At 36.7% G+C, this 19637-nt stretch overlaps 1 protein-coding gene across 4 annotated transcripts in view; it reads left to right on the top strand.

The window, feature by feature from the left end:
* The window catches only part of ZBBX (zinc finger B-box domain containing), a 113506-nt gene that overhangs the window by 9127 nt on the left and 84742 nt on the right, over positions 1–19637 (top strand). For 3 of the 4 annotated variants that reach the window (XM_049710504.1, XM_049710505.1, XM_004270585.3), the window contains exons 3-6: positions 3474–3587; positions 6250–6340; positions 13065–13113; positions 13985–14094. In XM_049710504.1, the coding sequence (XP_049566461.1) occupies positions 3474–3587; positions 6250–6340; positions 13065–13113; positions 13985–14094 (364 nt within the window). Of the gene's footprint in view, positions 1–3473; positions 3588–6249; positions 6341–7810; positions 7915–13064; positions 13114–13984; positions 14095–19637 lie in introns of those variants that run through there. The other variant, XM_049710506.1, reaches the window with a different exon arrangement.

Here is a 19637-nt window from a genome sequence, read left to right as displayed (position 1 = left end):
CTTCCTGCTTGCGTCTCCCTCCCTCCCACCCTCCCTATCCCACCCCTCCAGGCTGTCACAAAGCACCGAGCCAATATCCCTGTGCCATGCGGCTGCTTCCCACTAGCTATCTACCTTACTACGTTTGTTAGTGTGTATATGTCCATGACTCTCTCTCGCCCCGTCACAGCTCACCCTTCCCCCTCCCCATAACCTCAAGTCCGTTCTCCAGGAGGTCTGCGTCTTTATTCCTGCCTTACCCCTAGGTTCTTCATGACTTTTTTTTTTTTTTCTTAAATTCCATATATATGTGTTAGCATACGGTATTTGTCTTTTTCTTTCTGACTTACTTCACTGTGTATGACAGACTCTAGGTCTATCCACCTCATTACAAATAGCTCAATTTCATTTCTTTTTATGGCTGAGTAATATTCCATTGTATATATGTGCCACATCTTCTTTATCCATTCATCCGATGATGGGCACTTAGGTTGCTTCCATCTCTGGGCTATTGTAAATAGAGCTGCAATGAACATTTTGGTACATGACTCTTTTTGAATTTCGGTTTTCTCAGGGTATATGCCCAGTAGTGGGATTGCTGGGTCATATGGTAGTTCTATTTGTAGTTTTTTAAGGAACCTCCATACTGTTCTCCATAGTGGCTGAACCAATTCACATTCCCACCAGCAGTGCAAGAGGGTTCCCTTTTCTCCACACCCTCTCCAGCATTTATTGTTTCTAGATTTTTTGATGATGGCCATTCTGACTGGTGTGAGATGATATCTCATTGTAGTTTTGATTTGCATTTCTCTAATGATTAATGATGTTGAGCATTCTTTCATGTGTTTGTTGGCAGTCTGTATATCTTCTTTGGAGAAATGTCTATTTAGGTCTTCTGCCCATTTTTGGATTGGGTTGTTTGTTTTTTTGTTATTGAGCTGCATGAGCTGCTTGTAAATTTTGGAGATTAATCCTTTGTCGGTTGCTTCATTTGCAAATATTTTCTCCCATTCTGAGGGTTGTCTTTTGGTCTTGTTTATGGTTTCCTTTGCTGTGCAAAAGCTTTGAAGTTTCATTAGGTCCCCCTCCACACCATTTCTGTGGGCTGTTTCTGCCTCTTGGATTTGTTGTATTGACATGGTCCCTGTGGGATCAACTTTAGTTGCCCTTCTGGCTCTGTGTCTAAGGATGTCTCCAGGAAGAATCTTTTGTGTTGCTCCAGACCCACGGAATTACACCATCAACTTGACCACTTGGTCAGTAGGCCAGTTGCTTTTCTTCAGTCGCACCCCCTTCCTCTACCGTAGTGGGGACTTTCAAAACATCAAAAGTTTTGTAAGCAAACAAGTGACACAATCACATGTGTGCTTTTGAACTCTTCCTCTGGAGGCCATGTGGAAAGTGTTGTGGGTCACTGAGACTTTGGGCCACTAATCCTGAACTGTGTCCCCAGCCCACCCCAGAGTGAATTAGTTCAGGAAGTGGCATCACTGGCCTCCTGGTTGCTCTTGGGATTATCTCAGGTTCCTTCCTTGTCCCTTCCTTGGTCAGTCACCTACTTCTGGTCAGTCTCCAACTCCAGTTAATTCTATTTTCTTATATTTCTCAAATGTTCCCATTTTTCTCTCCACTGTCTCTGTCCAGTCAGACCAGCACAGTCTCTCTGTTATTAGGATTACTGAGATAGTCTCCTAACTGGCTGCCTTGCTCTCAGCCTTACACCCTCTGATTAATATTCCATTATACAGCCAGAGTGAACTTTCTAAAGTGCAAGTATTATCAAGTCTCAATTCTCTCAAAACCTTTTAAAAATTCTTATTGCTAATAGAATACAAATCCCAATTCCTCATTATGGCCTACACAGCTCTTCATAATCTGGCCACTGTCCACCTCAGCAGTTCCATTTCTTGCCACTCTCCCCGTCCTGCACTTAATGCCTGGGCACATGGAACTTCTAGTTCCTGGACCCACACATCACTCTTTTCTACTTGTACCCACACTTTTCTTTCTTCCTGGAACACTGCTCCCACCACTTCCCTTTGACCGGCTAAGTCCTTTCATCCCTTGGGACTCAGCTTAGTCTTCACTTCCACCAGGTACTGTTCCTACGGCCCCAGGGGCTGGGTATGTGCCCTTTCTGTGTGCTCAGGTATCTCCCTGTACTTCTCCAATGAAAGCACCATTAAACTATACTTAATTACCTTCACGTTTGTCTACGTTCCTGTCTATAATGGAAGCTCCATTGGGTCTCACATCCTATCGCTTACGACAGTGCTTGTTTGTAGTAGGGGCTGAATTACTCCTTGGGGAACAGATATAATGAAAATAATGCCTCTCTCTCTCAATATCTTCACCAGCTTCTCTGAAGGCTCTAGACAGTTTTCGCCTCCTGTCACTTTCCATATATCTTCCTGGACTGTCCACTTGGGGACATATCTTTGGCCCGCTTGCTCTTTGGTGGATTGCTCACCACCTCTCAATTATTTCCCTCTCTTATCTTCATTATTCTTATTTTGGTTCCTTGCCATGGCACACATACCCAAGTAGCCCACACTACTTGATTATAATAAGACACTAATGAAATAACGAAGGAAGAGATTTAAACTCATGATAGAGAATGAAAGCTAGAGAACTAGGTTGGTTTACTTCTTGAAAGAGAGACTCAGTGACTAATGCTGACAAGGGACCAGAATTGTAGAATGAAGAAAATAGCTTGTGTCAAAAGCTTGATGAACTTCAGATATTATTACGAAAGCTCTTGTACAGGAATCTGTAAGGGGGCTCTGCTCTGTCCTCAGAAACTTTTCTTCTTGTTGCTTTCCTTCAGTGGAGGAAACAATAGGTGATGCTTGCTTGACTCAGTTCCCATTTATCCCTTTGATGGCTCCTGTTCCAAAACCCTTGATAGGTGTTTTCATCCTAATAGGCTCCAAGCAGGCCCTTCTCTCTCTTTCTCTCTCTCTCTTTCTCTTTTTGTATTATACATACATGGCATAAAGGTAGAAATTTATCGAAGTTTTCCAAGATGATTAATTTAGCAAAAATGTGTATTCTGCCCATACAGAATAGTTATTTTAAACACTATGATTCAAAGCATTAATACTTGAATCCTTTAAGGACAGTATGAAAATTAGAAAATAATTTTTATTTTATTTTTCTATTTGTGTGTCATGGATATTTGTACATATATAAAGACATAGCTCATGTATAACATGAATTATGATTTGAGACCTCTAACAATGTAATAAAACAAAAGTCTAAGATTTGGAGCGATACCTTGCTTCAGGAGAATATTAATGGAAGGCAAATGCTAACTCTAGAAACCATATTTCAAAGACTACAAAGGAAGTAGTTAAAATAGTTGTTCACATATTTATTATTCATAATTTTAATTAAGGGCAAACCATAATATAAACTTACTTTGCCTTTTTTTTCTTTTTGGGGGGTTTGTTTGTTTACCCCAAATGAACATTTTGCATTTAAATCTTATCCAGAAATGCTCAAGAACTGAGAATGGAGAAAGTGCAGTTAGAGTTGGAGAACCAAGAGATGGAAAAGAAACTACAAGAATTCCAAGCAACAAGGAGCAAAGAAAAGGAAGAAAGAGGGTGGGTGACATTTTTACAGGATTTTAGAGGAATAAAATGAATTTTATTATAAACTGAAGTTCTTATGTCAAGAACTATTTTATATATTATTGTCATTCCAATGACTGTCTGTCCTGAATGAATCATTTCTGGCTTTTCCTGATGAACAAGCAATATTAAATTTCCCCTACTTTTTCTATTTGTGTCCCTTTCCTCTGAACCTTATTTGGTCTTACATGTTCTTATTTCTCTTCTTACATTCCTCTTCTGAACCAGTTATAGTCTGGAATGTTGAGGACAGCAATGCAGAACTTGCCCTTTGCTCCCATAAAATTGCCATGAATAGGAGATTGCCAGTTTATGTGTAGGGCATTTTTATTTATTAAAAGACTTTTGGGGGGCAGGGGTTAACATACACAGATAAGAATCATTCAGACCCTCATGTATGTTTGAAATATTTTTAGCAAATGTGCTTTAGCTGAAATTTTATTAATGAGACTTCTCTAATATTATGCTTGCATATCTGTACTAATTTTACTGAGCATTTTGCTTTGTTGTAAAAATAATACATAAATATAATTAAAATCAAGTATAACTGATAGTTATATAATGAAAATTATCTCTTCTTCACTTTAGACTGACTCCCAGCCCATTGTGTAGTACCACTTTTAGCAATTAAAATGTTTCTTCCCACAGATATCTTGTCTTTGTTCAAGCCTATATATATATGTGTTTGAATGTGTGTGTGTGTGTGTGTGTGTGTGTAGGTTTGTATCTGACATGTCTTTTACATTTTTCAAATGAGTTCATCTATAAAAGTCTGTGGATGGATTCACATTCTACTTTTCTACTTGATATATCTTAGTGCTCTTGCCATGTCAGTGCACAGTGATCTCATTCTTTTAGTGGCTGCATAGTATTTCTTTGTGTGGCTATAATAGCATTTATTTTTCATATCTTTATTAAGTTTTCAGTATTTTTTGATTATATATGCTGCCATGAATATGCTTCTACATATATTTTTGCTTACATCTATAAGAGTGTCTATGGGATAAATTTCCACCCATGCAATTTTAGGTCAAAGTATATGGCAGTTTACATTTTGGTAGACATTGGAGAACTCCTTTCAAATAGGCTTCAAAAGTGTATAACTTTCTCCTACAGAGAATGAGTGGGCATATTTCATATGCTTTTGGTGGTACTAAATATTACCAGACTCTGTGTATTAAATTTGCTTTTGTTTAGTATTCAAAATGATGATTATCAAATATCTATAAAGTACCTTCTGAACCATTAAAGAAAATTCAAAGGTTTATTATAGTTTTAGTAGTGTTTATCTTTAGAGATTAACTCTGTGAAAAAGTATTCATGAGCTATACACACAACCTTTCTAATAACCAGAGTATTGGTTTAATCAAAGTCATCTCAATGTAGTACATCCCAGGTGACAAAGTTTATTCTGTATCTTGCTGCTCTTATCCTAATGATCCAATGGCCAGTTCTCTTTTTTTATTGTTTTTTTTGGTTTTTCGTTTTCTTTCTTATTTTTTTAAAGATTTTTTTTTTTCTTTTTTTTTTTTGCGGCACGCGGGCCTCTCACTGCTGTGGCCTCTCCCGCCGCGGAGCACAGGCTCCGGACACGCAGGCCCAGCGGCCACGGCCCACGGGCCCAGCGGCTCCACGGCATGTGGGACCCTCCTGGACCGGGGCACGAACCCGCGTCCCCTGCATCGGCAGGCAGACCCCCAACCACTGCGCCACCAGGGAAGCCCTCTTTCTTATTTTTTTAAACCTTCACTAATTTGGATTTAATTTGGGCTTCTCAGTGGATCATGAATATATCTGTGAATCAGAGTTCCTGCAATCAGCCCCCAAGAGTAAATTTTCATTAGTTGAGGAACCTTTTCTAGATGTTTTTAAAAATGTTCTAAAGCTTGACTGGGTTTTCAGAATAGTTAAATGCTTTTCTAAGGTAACACAGATAGTAAATGTCACAGCCGGAATGAGAACCTGCTCGTCACTGGTCAGGAAGATGGAAAGTCCGGTTATCCAATCTTGGTTTTATGATTTATTATTTCTGTGGCTTTGGGCAAGTTTTTCTCTCATTATTATTTAAAATGGGAATTGGCCTCCCTGCTCTGTTGACTTCAAAAGATTTTGTGAGGCTCAAATAAAAGTACTTTGAAAACTGTAAAACGAAACAGTTTGCCTTCTTTGCAAGCTCTGTTACCTTTTGCTGTGGGAGCTAATTTGAAGTCTTAATAGGAATTCATCACATAGTAGATCTGCTGAATTTTGGGGGGTCTTGTTTTGCTTCCTTTTTCTCTTTGCATTTGTGAACACTTAGCTTTTAAAACTGCATGACAATCTGTAACATTTCCTATAAATCAGTAAAGCTATCTTTAGTCATTGTAAATGTCTAAAAAATGAAATTCTTCATCTGTGTTTGGACATTTCACTTTTATTCATTTCTTCTCAAAAGTTCCAAATATAACAGAGCTATATTTTAGAATTACTGAGGATATTGTGGCATTCTTGATATTTCATTTTCATTTTGTGGTGGTCTGTTAAATGTTAACAACTGAATTTCCATTTTCTGAAACAGGGAAAATATATTTGTTTTCATTAAAAGGAGAAATATATTTAGTAATTACATTTTGTCTTCTGTTCATATATATTGAAGGTCAAGTGGATGTCACTGGAAATCTGCACAAGTGGGCAGATTGGGTAATCAATCATGCATGATGTCACGAAATAAAGGAAATGTTATTAAGGTAAGAAAATACCATTTGATTCTTAGGCAGTTTGCTGAGAAGATATAAATTATTTTTTCAGATCTTGCATTCCCTTCCATGCTTAAGAACCTCCTATTCTTGTTTTAACAAGTTTGCATGTTATTGGATTTCAATTATATTTTATGGGCTAATATGCAACTTTCACTATTCAGATATGTTTTTGTTTTTCATCTGAAAGTTGATTTTTAAAAATTCATCTTCAGGTGAATTTTCTAAACTGAATTTTTCCATTCAGTTCAGTTCTGGTTTTTAGTATGTGAAATAGAACTATGTAGTTCTATATTAAGGTGAAAGCAAACTTATTTGATATAACAAAGGACAGACTTTTTTCTGCCTTTTTGTTATATCACATTTATTTAATGTATTTATGTTCTGCTGGAATAATAATTATTCATAAACTGTTGATTCCGTATGTGAAGATACCCAAGGGAAAATGCTTTAAAATTCCCCAGCCATAGAATTGCTTTATCTTTACTGTGTATTGTAAAATATAACATTACATTATATTTAAGGTTAAAGGCAAATGAGTGTCCTTATGTAAAGAAAACTGTTTTGCTTCTGGATTCTTTAGTACAAAATCTGTGACTTTGTAAGTTTTAACTTCTATAGCTTTTTCTTTTTTATATACCTGTCATTAAACTTTCATTGGGTCAGTTGGCATCTACAGACATCTTGGCACTTCTAACATTTTTGGCTTAGAAAAGGCATTTTATTCTTTAGTGTCATTCTCTTACTGAGATATGTTTCTTTAATTTTTGCATTAAAAGTTTTATAATCCACTTTGCATTTTTCATTATCTTTCTGAGACAGTGTTCCATACTTTAGATGTTGTTGTAAATATAATATATTAAAAGTGCTGACTCTGTGATTATTGATTTATTTATTCAATAGCATTTAATAATGCTATTTATTTATTTATTATTTTTTTTTTGCGGTATGCGGGCCTCTCACTGTTGTGGCCTCTCCCGTTGAGGAGCAGCAGGCTCCGGGTGCGCAGGCTCAGCGGCCATGGCTCACAGGCCCAGCTGCTCCGCGGCATGTGGGGTCTTCCCGTACCGGGGCACGAACCCATGTCCCCTGCATTGGCAGGCGGACTCTCAACCACTGCACCACCAGGGAAGCCCTGCTATTTACTAATAGCATTTATTAATGCTTCTTTGTCTTATACTGAATTATCCTTGTTCTCAAGGATATCCTTACCTAATGTAAAAGATGATGCACATATGAAAATATTTATAGGAAAACTCACTATGTCATTTTTGCCATGTAGTGTATTTGTGCTTGGGAAGTAATAGTTTAGCTCTACAAATATTTGAGAGTGTACTAGATATATTTATAAGGAAAAGTGATGAATAAGTCATAGTGCCCATTCCCATAAACCTCATAATTGATGATGAAAGCATGAGGGGTTGGGGAGTTACAGAAGGTGGGAGTAGAAATAAGATTGGGCAGGAGGGTAGGAGGCCTGAATACCAGACTCAGGAGTGTTGACTTTTTCACTGGGTGAATAGAATTCCCTGACAACTTTGAAGCAGGAGAGTAGCAAGTTTAAGGTAATGATGTATGATGGTTGATCTTGTTAATATCCAGCGCATTTGAAGTTTATATAAGTAGAGTTTAGAGCAAATGATATTCAAACTCTTTTGATCATGTACCACAGCAATAAAGAATGTATTTTGAGGGCTTCCCTGGTGGTGCAGTGGTTGAGAGTCCGCCTGCTGATGCAAGGGACACGGGTTCGTGCCCCGGTCTGGGAAGATCCCACATGCCGCGGAGCGGCTGGGCCTGTGAGCCATGGCCGCTGAGCCCGCGCTCCGCAAGGGGAGAGGCCACAACAGTGAGAGGCCCGCGTACCGCAAAAAAAAAAAAAAAAAAAAAGAATATATTTTGAGAATGGACTTTCTATCCATGCATTTTTTATCTACTTATAAATATAATTTATTTATATACATACTAATATGTCATGTTCATTGTAAAACAAAATATGGAAATTAATCAAGGGTGATATAAACATGAATAGATGCTTCTTTTCTTCTCTTTGATCCTTTCCGAGCTCCCTCAGGCATGCATACATGCTACTTTGGAGGCCACTGGTATAGAAGCAGAGACTATTTATAAGTCTATTAAAAGGTCAGATGAGAAGAGTCTGAATGAGAACGTAGCAGAAGAAATATAAAGGAAACATGGACCCAAAACACAGTGAGAAAGGAAAAGAAGAAGTCAAATATATAACTGGTATTCCAGGATGAATTGCCTAGGAGATAGAAAAATGAAGGAGCTGGAAAGAAAAGTTCTGGTGTTTAGATTTAGAGCTAGATAGTTGGCTTCCTCCTTCTCTCCCTCCCTTCTACCCTCCTTCTCTTACTTTCTTTTCCCAGCTTTGTTGTATAATTGGCAAGTAAAATTGTAAGATATTTAAAGTGTACAACACGGTGATTTGATATACATATACATTGTGAGTGAATTCCCTCTATCGAGTTAATTAACACATCCATATTTACCTTGTTTTTTTAAATAAAAACATTTAAGTTCTACTCTCTTAGCAAATTTCAAAGATTTCAGAGTTTTGTTTGCATTCTCATGTGTTAATTGAAGCTGAGAGGGTAAATGTGCTCTCTAAGAATTTATAAAAAGGATAAGAAAGGTGTAAAGGATAAAGGGCAGGTATGAAGGATAAAGCCCAGAGAATATGGAGGCAAAGAGAACTTGAATATTTATTCACTATCTGTTTTATACCAGTCAACAGTGCTTTTCCTGTTATATCTCATTAAGTGCTTATATCACTCATAAGAGGCAGTTGTTATTTTTTCCAGTTCCACAAATGAAGTAATTTAACATCAAAAAAGTTAAATAACTTGCTCACATCAAGGGTCAGGGCCAAGATTTGAAATGCAGGCTTTCAGGCTAGTTCTAAGATAATTTGCCAGCTCTCCAGTAAAGGGAGCCTGAGAAGAGAAGTAATGGGAGAAGTAGAGTCAAAGTAATGTAATTTCATAGGAGATGAAAGTAAAGGAGGACATTTTTAGAAAAAAAATGGAGAAGTCAACCTTGATTGATGTATTCGTAATGAAAAAGTTGGGTTTAGTTTTAGCAGTGTTTCTCAACAGGTGGCAATTTTGTCCCCCAGGAGACATTTGGCAATGTCTGGACACATTTTTAGTTATCACCACTGAGAGGGATTTTTTTGGCTAATGGTGTGTAGTGGCTACAAGCCAGGGGTGCTGCTGAACATTCTACAATGCACTGGGCAGACCCCACAACAAAGAATTATTTGGCCTAAAATGTCAGTGGTACCAAGACAAGAAACCCTTTGGTAGACTATATAGATTAAAATCCTGACACATCTCATTAGCTTTGTGATTTTAAACAAATGATGTAACCTTTCTTGGGCTACTGTTACCATATTTGTAAACATGCATAACAGTACTTGCTGACTACTTCACAGAGTTTTGAGCAAGGTGTGAGATAATACGTGTGAAACCAATTGTAATATTAACTGAAAATCACATTAAAATGTTTACGGAGAATGAGAATTTTTAAAAACAATAAATTTGATTTGATCGTTGGATTGTTATCAGATGTAAAAATATATTTCAAGTGGTTGAAAAAGAAAGGCAGGTGGCAATGAGTAAAGGCTAAAGTTTCAGTAAACATGAGAACAGAGGGTGATCTCTCAAGGCTTTAATAGGATCAAGGAGACTTTATATATATAATACAAAAATATATAAACAAATACTATATATATAAATACTGTGTATGTATATATATATGTGTGTGTGTATATATATATATTTAGAATCGGGGGAAGATGTGAGCCAATTTGTAGCTGAGGGATAGATTCACTAGTGGAAGAAAGATTGAAGATTCAAATGAGAGAGGTGCCAGTTGCTGAGGGCTTTGAAGAGGTAGCTCCTTGAGGAGGGCCTGGCCAAGGGAAGGAGGGCACATTTTCTCTGAGACAAGAAAAATGGAAGAGAAAACAGGTGGCAGTAAAGGTACATTTTTAGAGGTTGTTTTTGACAGGCGGTAAGGCAGGAAGCTGTGGAAAAATATTAATAGGAAGACCTTGACATTCTTAGTAAATTTGAAGGCAAGATCATCTGTTCAGATTAAGGAAAGGAAATGGGGTGGATCTGAGGTTTTTGGAATGGAGAAGATTTGGAGTAGCCAGATCATGTGAGAATCATGTTTGAGGTTTAGTAGCAAATGGATGAATGGATTGCTGAAGAGCCATAAGAGCCCACGGGGCTTATTCAGCATGGATTTGTAGGGGACCCAGTTGCTATTATTTCATCACAATGGTTGGTAGATAATGGGAGGTCTAAGAGGAAGGAGGTAAAGAGATTGCAGTTTGCACTGAGAAACTCTGAGTTTGGGATTTTGAAAGTGTGGCCATTCAGATTGTTGCTTAGGTCCAAGGTTTGGTCATAATGGTCAGGTGGCTGAGGAGGCACTTAGATAGATGTTCATAGTAGTCAGCATGTCGGAGGGTTTTCAGCATCAGGATATTAGGTGAACATGGACAGTAAAGTCTCCACGATCATCACCCAGAAATGTGCTGGAGAGAAATACTGAACAGACTGCTGAGGTTTCAGGTGGAACAGGATCCTGGATATTGATAAAGGTGGTAAATGGATGGTGGGGACCTTCAGTAGAGGCAACTTCGCGTATTGGTGAAAGCGGACCAGTATTCTGGAAGCAGCACTGGGGAGCAAACAGGGAGAACATTTTCCTTCTCTCCTGGTGAGTGAAAGGGGGTAGAAATGGAGCTCTTTCCTCTGGAGAGTTCTGTGGAGAAGGTTGAGTGTGAGGAAAGGTGGGTCCAGTTACTGTGAACTTTTGGAAGAGATACTTTAAGGAAATTTTTAAGGCATAAGAGAGTTAAAGGACTCTTTAATAAGGGCTTCATGGAAGGGCAGAGCAGCCTGGACGGAAGGACAAGTAGTGGAGAATGGCAAAGGTTGAGTAGCTAATTGGATTAAGAATGAGGATATTTGAAAAGGTGGCTTGTGGAAGGAGTGTGGGCCCAGCATGGTGGATTAGGACATTAGTGGCAGGATGGAGGCATTTGTGAATGCCAGGGAGGCCGATGAATACAACGTAGTCTGACCCCAAGGGCCCAGATGATATGTCTGTGTGTTAGAGACACTAAGCTGCCCTGACTCCTGATAGGACCCCTTCAGCATCTCCTGGTGGAGTCATAAGTGGGTTAATAAGGTATAGGCTTCAGTATATTGAATTCCTGGTGTTTTATATATACACACATATGCATATCCATATATCTTTATGGTGTTTGCCTGTGTGTGTGTGTATCCCTGGTCCAACCCTACTCCACCCTCATCTCTTTCCCCAACAGATAAAAATCAGACTTAGGAGGAAATTCTATTTGCCTAAAAATAGTAAGCTAGCAGTTTGTTCATTGAAATATTTGTATACAGTTTGATTCATATGAAGTAAATATGGCTATATTCATAGAGCAGAAAAATATTATTCACAGTAACAAGAACAAAGTATAACATGTCCCTAATAATGAATTCATTTTGCTTTGGTATATGCATTCTGCCCAGGTAGCCTATAAACACATAGATCATGTTGCAATTCAGATGTATCATTAAGGTAATAGTATTGGATAATTTGGTTATAAAAAATAGGATTAAATTATCTGTAACTTGTACAACACTGCCAGTTTAAAAATAAAAGTGTGGTTCACATAAAAATTGATTATTTCAATTCTATTCTCTTGTTTGCTGTGTTTGGTACATAGCATTTGAGCAGCTCCTTAAAGAATGGGAACAAACAAATGCCCTTTTGAAGCAAAAGCACTAGATTCACTGAAAATAATTAGGCCTAAATTTTCAAAGATGACTGCAGTTGGTACAGCCATAGACATAGAGGCAACCATTATTCTCATATTCTCATGTACAAATTGGGCAATTGAGCATGCAAATTGCAAATTGAAAATGAGGCATGAATTGACAGTGTGTGTATAAGTGTGCGCCATGCTCCGTGAATGTCTGTGTACTTCAGACGTTGGTTTTAATAAGACCAAGGCAAGTATGTGCAATTGGAGAGTCTGTTTTGTTTCTTAAACTCTTAAGATCCAAGGATTTTAAGTGATTATTTATTTGAAATACCTATCCATAATTGTTACTTACTCAATTTTTTTGGCTACAACTTGGGAAAGTCAGGGATCACAAATAATATATTTGAAGGTTATGCCTATGATAGTTAAACATGTGGTTCTCTGATTTGGGCAATTAAGATAATAATATTAGCTTCTACAGTTATGTGAGCAGAATAGCTTAGTCAGAATTCAGCTTAGATTCAGTCTACACAAATATTAGGCTTTGTGTGTTTCAGAAAGATCAGAGATAGAAAAGGCTTACTGAGCCTTTACAACATCTGAATGCTAGTGCTTTCCTAAAATCATTTCATGATGATATGTAATTTTTGTTTAAAGATAATTTGTGACATTTAAAAAAAAACTGGTTTATATATATTTCCAAAATATATTTTTCTTTTATGAATTTTCTCTTGATTTAATTAAAATTCCTATATATGCATTAAAGATCTCATATTATTCTTTCAAAATGTTTGTTTTGTTCAAGATGCACCAAAATGTTATGGCTTTATAATATTTTTATTAGTAACTTAAACTTTGAGTTTGTATACCTGACATACAATATCTATTTTATTAATACAGCTTTCTGCTGGAAAAGTGAAATTAAAATTACTGAAGGAGCAGCTTCAAGGTAAACAGTTTACCATTGTATTATTAGATGCTCAAGGTATAATTTCTTTTTTTTACATTTGAATTACATAGAAAATTTAAGTGCTAGAACTGTTCATGCAGCATAAAGATTCTAAACCCCAAAATGGTGACTCTTTATCTTTGATACTCAAAATATATTTTATCTGTATTTTGGGGAGGTGTGCTTATTTTATGTCAAAAATCAACTTAGGATATGATCATAATAATAGTATTTTTGAAAAGTGAGGACTTTCATAGCATTGTTCCTTAAACTCTAGGAAGAAAATTTTAGCAGTATAAAATTATAGATTGAAATTTTACTCTGGGAAATTAAAAGAATATTGAAAATTGCTTTATATTTTAATACATTATTTGAAAATAGCAAAAACCAAAAATAAAATTTGAATTTACAGTACTTCTAAAAGAAATAAGATTTTTAAAATAGAGGATAAACATTTAATTTGGATAGTTAAGATAATTTGATAGAACAAATTATAGAAATATATATAACATTTATTATAGAAGTTGTTCTGTGTGGGCTTTAGTTTGATCCAGAGATGGGGCAGAACACTATGGGAATTCTATCCAAAGCATAGTTTTTAACATTCTGTAATTTTACATGTCTAGTTCAACTGAGTTTACAGCAGAATGGATATGGGTGGATATGTGTGGCCCTGTGGTCACAGTGGGTGGGAGGGGGGCTGTGGGCTCCCTAGTCTACTGGGAAGATTAGACTTGGCTACATGCCATTCTTATTGGGCAACTAATATTTATATACTGTTTGAGAATTTAGAAATGTGCATAATTTCCTTTATCAATCAGAAAACTGAACATCGTATTTTAATGTGATTGGTCTTGTTTTTCCCTTTCAGAGCCAGTGAAAAAACCATCTAATTATAAAATGGCAAATTCTTCTGAATATGAAAAACCCAAGATAAAAGGGAAGGTTTGTGGGCAGTGTGAGAACAAAGCTGCTCTGCTAGTATGTACACTGGAGTAAGATCAGACTTTCACACGGGCTCATACACCTGTCCCGACTTAACCTGCTTGGTAGCCATGTCTTTTTCTTCATGATCATTACTAAGGGTGAAGTGTGCAGGCTGCCAGGAAAGGCCAATGCTACATGATGCCCTGAATCTCATCCTCTCATTCTTGTTTAAAGATACCACCTAACTTTTGTCCTCTCTCCCTTGGATCGTGCCTATCAGCACAAGAACATGCAGTATTTCTCGAACCAAAACTGGAACAGAAATTCTTCTTTGATCCCCACATCTCCCCCTGTACCCCTTTTAGTAACATTTCTAAAGAGTTGTCTACACTTGTTGTCATCACATTATCTCCTCCCATTGTCTCTCTCTCTCTCTTTTTTTTATTGAGGTATAATTTACCTACTGTGAAATGGACAAATCTTAAATGTATACACCCCCATCAAGATAATAGAATACCCCAGAAGGTTCCCTTGTGCCTTTTCCAATTAACTCCCACTACAAAACCAACTACTATTCTGATTTTTAGCAGCATATATGTAGTGGTGCTAAACCTATTGAAATTTATATAAATGGAATCATATGGTATGTATTTTTCTGTGTAGGGCTTTGTTGTTTTTCTGTATTCTTGACCCCTTAACGTTGGAGTGCCACAGGGCTTAGTCCTCAGGCCTCTTCTCTAGTCTGTTTATACTTGTTCTTGAGGTAGTTTCATCTACTCTCTTGGCTTTAAAGCCCATCTTTATTTTGATGGTTCCCAAATTTACATCTTTAACTCATATCTCTCCCCTGAACTTTCAACTCAGACTGCCTAATCAACACTTCTACTTGGATTTCTAACCAAAATCACTAATTTAGTGTGTTCAAAATTCAACTCTTAATATTTCCCCATCAAATTTTCTCCCCCCAAGGTCTCCTCATATCAATAAAGGTCAACTCAAACATTGCCTGTCCTAACAGCTCTTTATAAAATAGCAACAGCTGAGATGACTCTCTATAGTTTTGTGAAGCTGCCTCATTCATCTACATAACATTTATCACCCTTTAGTGTATGTTTATTTGTTTATTTTCCACTCACCCACAATGTAAATTTCATGAGAGTAGGGATTTACTTTTGTTCCCTGCTGTGTGCTTACCACCTTGAATTATGCCTGCAATTTAATAGGTACTCAGCAAATGTTTGTTGAATGAGTCATTTCTTTAAAGCGTTTCTGTTATTGAAAACACTGTTATCATTGAAGCTAACTGAAAGGAAGATATCCAATATATTTTGCAATTAAAATATTATACATACCTAGGAAGCAGTTTTCCCCCAAAGAATTTGATTATAACTAATGTTTGTGGATCACTATAATATTTATTAAATTTCAGAGAATTTAGTTATAATCACTTCTGGTTTAAGATTGTATTACTAGCCTTATTTCATGGCAGTTTTAACTGAGCTCAGAGAGTTAGAGTGCTTTAAGTCTAATAAAGCACTAATAATATTAAATGTAAAACCCTGGCTCTTGGTATAATGCTCTTACTTTTACATCATACATCATACTATTTTTCTCCTTACTTGATATGATGGTGGAATTTTAACAAGTTATACCTATCCAGAAAAGTTAAGAAAATATAAACAAACGCTAATATTCCTGGAGTTTGAAGTATGAAAGCTAAAAGGGTCTTATGGCAGAATTGAATTGTTGGATTCCACTGTTCATGATCTGAAAAAGTATTTGCATAGGAGCTATGAGTCAATATTTCTTATTAATCCTCTTCTATGTTGAGCACTTTTTAAAGGCCATGGAATTCAAACAATATGGCATATGTAGATAAGATTTGACTTGGAAATAAAGGATCTGTTTTTCCAGAGAGGAGGAAAAGCAAGCAAAGGACATTCCCGGACAGTATAAGTGGCACGTGCCTTGGCTGGAAAGCAGATGAGAGTGATGAAGTGTGCAGTGATTACAAAACTGATTTGCCTGAAAACTGTTGTAAATAGAAGTCAGGGTTTAGGCCCTAACCATTCTTAAAGAATTTACTAAGATTTTAAGAAAAGATGTTCTTCGATTTGAAATGAAAATAATATCCCATGATACTTGTTAAAAGCACAAAAATTATTTAAAAATTCAAGCTCGGTAGATGTAATGAACTCTATAGTGTTGAACTCTGAGGTTACCTTGTGTTCTTAGCTTCCATCATTCTAGATGGTCATGCTGACTGGATAATCAGAGTCAACCTTTCTATATCTTATGACAGGACCTTAATCAGGGAAAATTGTACAGGGATGGGAGGTAGGGAGTAAGAGCTTGCATTTTGGGGGTTTGAATCTCAACTTTACCTGTTGTTAGCTATGTGAACTTCAGCAAATGACTTAATTCTTTTGTTTCTGTCTTCTCCTTTGTAAAATGGGACAAAACGGGTAACAGTAGTATAACGACCTCAGAGTTATTGAGGATAATGGTTAATGCATGTGAAGTGTTTAGCATTGTGCCTAGCACATTGAGAAGAGATAGTAAATTGTATGCCTTTTGTTGTTGGCACATTTTATATATGTTGCATTCATATATGTTGGTGGTAAAAATAAAACCCCAAATTTGCAGATTTCTTATTTTTAAAAGAAATTCCAGTGGCTTTAGGCTGTTTCTACATAACAAAAGTGAAACGGATAGTTAAAAATTACATATTAATTTGGCAAATGTGGATAATTTAATTAAACTCAAATGGATTCTGAAGGCTTAGCGTAAGTGATCTAGCCTTGAACAAATTAAAAAGATATTTGCTAAAACAGCACTTTAGTACTCCATCGTCAAAGAAGCATCTGTGGTGGAATGGCGTCCTTATCCACATTTTTAGTATGTTCCTGCCAGTTATACAAACTACCTAAAAAGATTTTCCAGTTGGTGGTCATTTTAACCCAATTTAAATCCAAATATGCTTGTATAACAAAATATATAAGCTTACTCTGTGACTCCAGCTTTGATCTTCCAGTATAACATCTGTTTGGCTACTTTCATTGAAAGTCTATTGTTAGCAAATATTTGGCTTAGAATTATATGCTGAAACTGACTCTCAGTCCTCTATATTACATTGTAAAAATGGTGCCGAACATTTATGAGAAATTCATTAAAATATTAGCTGACATGTTGTAGAATACATTTTGAAGTCTACTACGTTAATACAATAATACTTCCATATGTGTATGTGAAATTATAGCTTTTAATTTTTCACTTAAAAATTATGGATTTAGATAATGTTTGTATCATCATTTCTCTAAGAGACTATAGCTCTTGAAACAGGAGTTGAAAGGCTAGGACTAGTTCCCATACTAGGGATGGTATTTATTTTTCTTCCACTAAAATTATAAATCCAGTTCTGTGTAGCTATAATCACATTTGAAAAATACATTTGGATTTTGATAAATACCAGACCATGCAATCATTTGACATTTTGGATTTATTTTATTGCAGATTTTATGAAGGTTTTCTAATAAATGATTAATACTGAAATTAATGGTCAATGATTATTAGTAATGTGGGTCTTGGGTAAGAGCTTAAGCTTTGAACCAGACTCTGGGGTTGAAATCCTGGCTCCATTAGCTGTATGACTGGACAAATTCTCAATCATTATGTTCCTTTGTTGCCTCATCTTCACAATGGAGGTACAATTGTCATGCTAACCTTATGGGGTTATTGTGAGAATTAAATGAGATGGAACATATGAAGCCCTTAGAACAATGAGTAAGTGCTCCCTGAATGTCGTGGATATTGTTATTGTTATTTGACCCTTCCTTTTTAGTTTCATTTTAGTTATATACAACTTCCTACTCTTTTAACCTATTTTTGGAGTGTTGTCCTAATCATTTCATATTTAATAAACATGGTTACATTATTGTAGGTAACTGCGTCATGTGGGAACTTGCAATACAACTTTAAAAAATTAATGGACTCTTATTGGGTTTTATTTAATTTTTATTGAAGTATAGTTGAATTACAATGTTGTGTTAATTTCAGGTATACAGCAAAGTGATATATATGTGTATATATATTCTTTTTTTAAAAAATAATTAATTAATTTATTTTTGGCTGTGTTGGGTCTTCGTTTCTGTGCGAGGGCTTTCTCTAGTTGCGGCAAGTGGGGGCCACTCTTCATCGCGGTGTGTGGGCCTCTCATTATCGCGGCCTCTACCGTTGCGGAGCACAGGCTCCAGACGCGCAGGCTCAGTAGTTGTGGCTCACGGGCCCAGTTGCTCCGCGGCATGTGGGATCTTCCCAGACCAGGACTCGAACCCGTGTCCCCTGCATTGGCAGGCAGATTCTCAACCACTGCGCCACCAGGGAAGCCCTGTATATATATTCTTTTCCAGATTCTTTTCCCTTATAGGTTATAAAAAAATATTGAAAATAGTTCTCTGTGCTATACAGTAGGTCCTTGTTGGTTATCTGTTTTATATATAGTAGTGTGTATCTGTTAATCCCAAACTCCTAATTTATACCCCCCTAAATTTAGTCTCCTTTTCTTCATCCAATACACTCTAGTGCCTTCTTACTCCCTGTGTGGTCTGCACCCAGCAGCTGCATGGGCATCACCTGGGATCTTATTAGAATGCAGGATCTTGGGTCCCATTCCAGACTTCCCAAACCAGCGTGTGCACTGTAAGGAAATCCCAGGAGATTTGTATGCATGGTACAGTTTGAGAAGTGTCACTGAATTGCACATCAGGTCACCAGTGACCCGTACAAGGCAGAAGAACCTGGTCTGTCTCTCCCCAGTCTACCCCAGCTGCTTTATGCTTATTATACCCTGAGAGAGGGGAGAGGAAGGAGGGGGAGAAGGGTGGTGGGCACCCTAAAGGGAGAGGAAATGAAAGAGAGCTAAAGGGAGTGTGAGCTCCTTGGCACAGACTTTCTGACACTGTCTCTCCAGGCCTCATGCTTTCTTATTTGTACTACTGGATGTTCTCAACCTAGGCCAAACTCAAGAAAAGGGGGGCTACTAGCCATTTGCACTATTTTTTTATCATACTGTAAAGGGTGTTAGAATGGCTGTACGTCTGCACAGTAGTAATTACTCTTGCAGTAAAAATTCCATTTCCTTTTCTCACTTTCACCCTTGCTTGGCACCATCATAGGTAGAGATATATCACATTTTCCAACTTATCCGCAAATTTAAAGAATGACATTTTAGCACCATAGAGAACTTGCAAGACAAATATACACTTGTCTGTAATCATTTCACCAGTCATAAACATTGCTGACATGTTGATGAAGATCCATCCAGTTTTTTTTCTTACACTTTTTTTCCTTTGAGGAATCTCCTAAGAATGCTTTTAAAACAACATTTTGAGAATCACCAGTGAAGTAGTGCCGTTCAAAGAAGACTGTGGGGAATTTTGGAGACAAATAGTATACTAATTGTGTCTAATTTGAAACTACTATATATACTATATATATATATATATACACTGTATATATATACTATATATACTATATATACTAATTTGAAACTAATTGTGTCATGTAAATCAATACAGAAAGATAAAAGAACTCATAAT

This window comes from Orcinus orca, chromosome 5 (genome assembly GCF_937001465.1).
Source record: "Orcinus orca chromosome 5, mOrcOrc1.1, whole genome shotgun sequence".
Lineage (NCBI taxonomy): Eukaryota > Metazoa > Chordata > Mammalia > Artiodactyla > Delphinidae > Orcinus > Orcinus orca.
The sequence above is the reverse complement of the archived record's forward strand: the minus strand, read 5'-3'. Positions and strand labels throughout refer to the sequence as shown.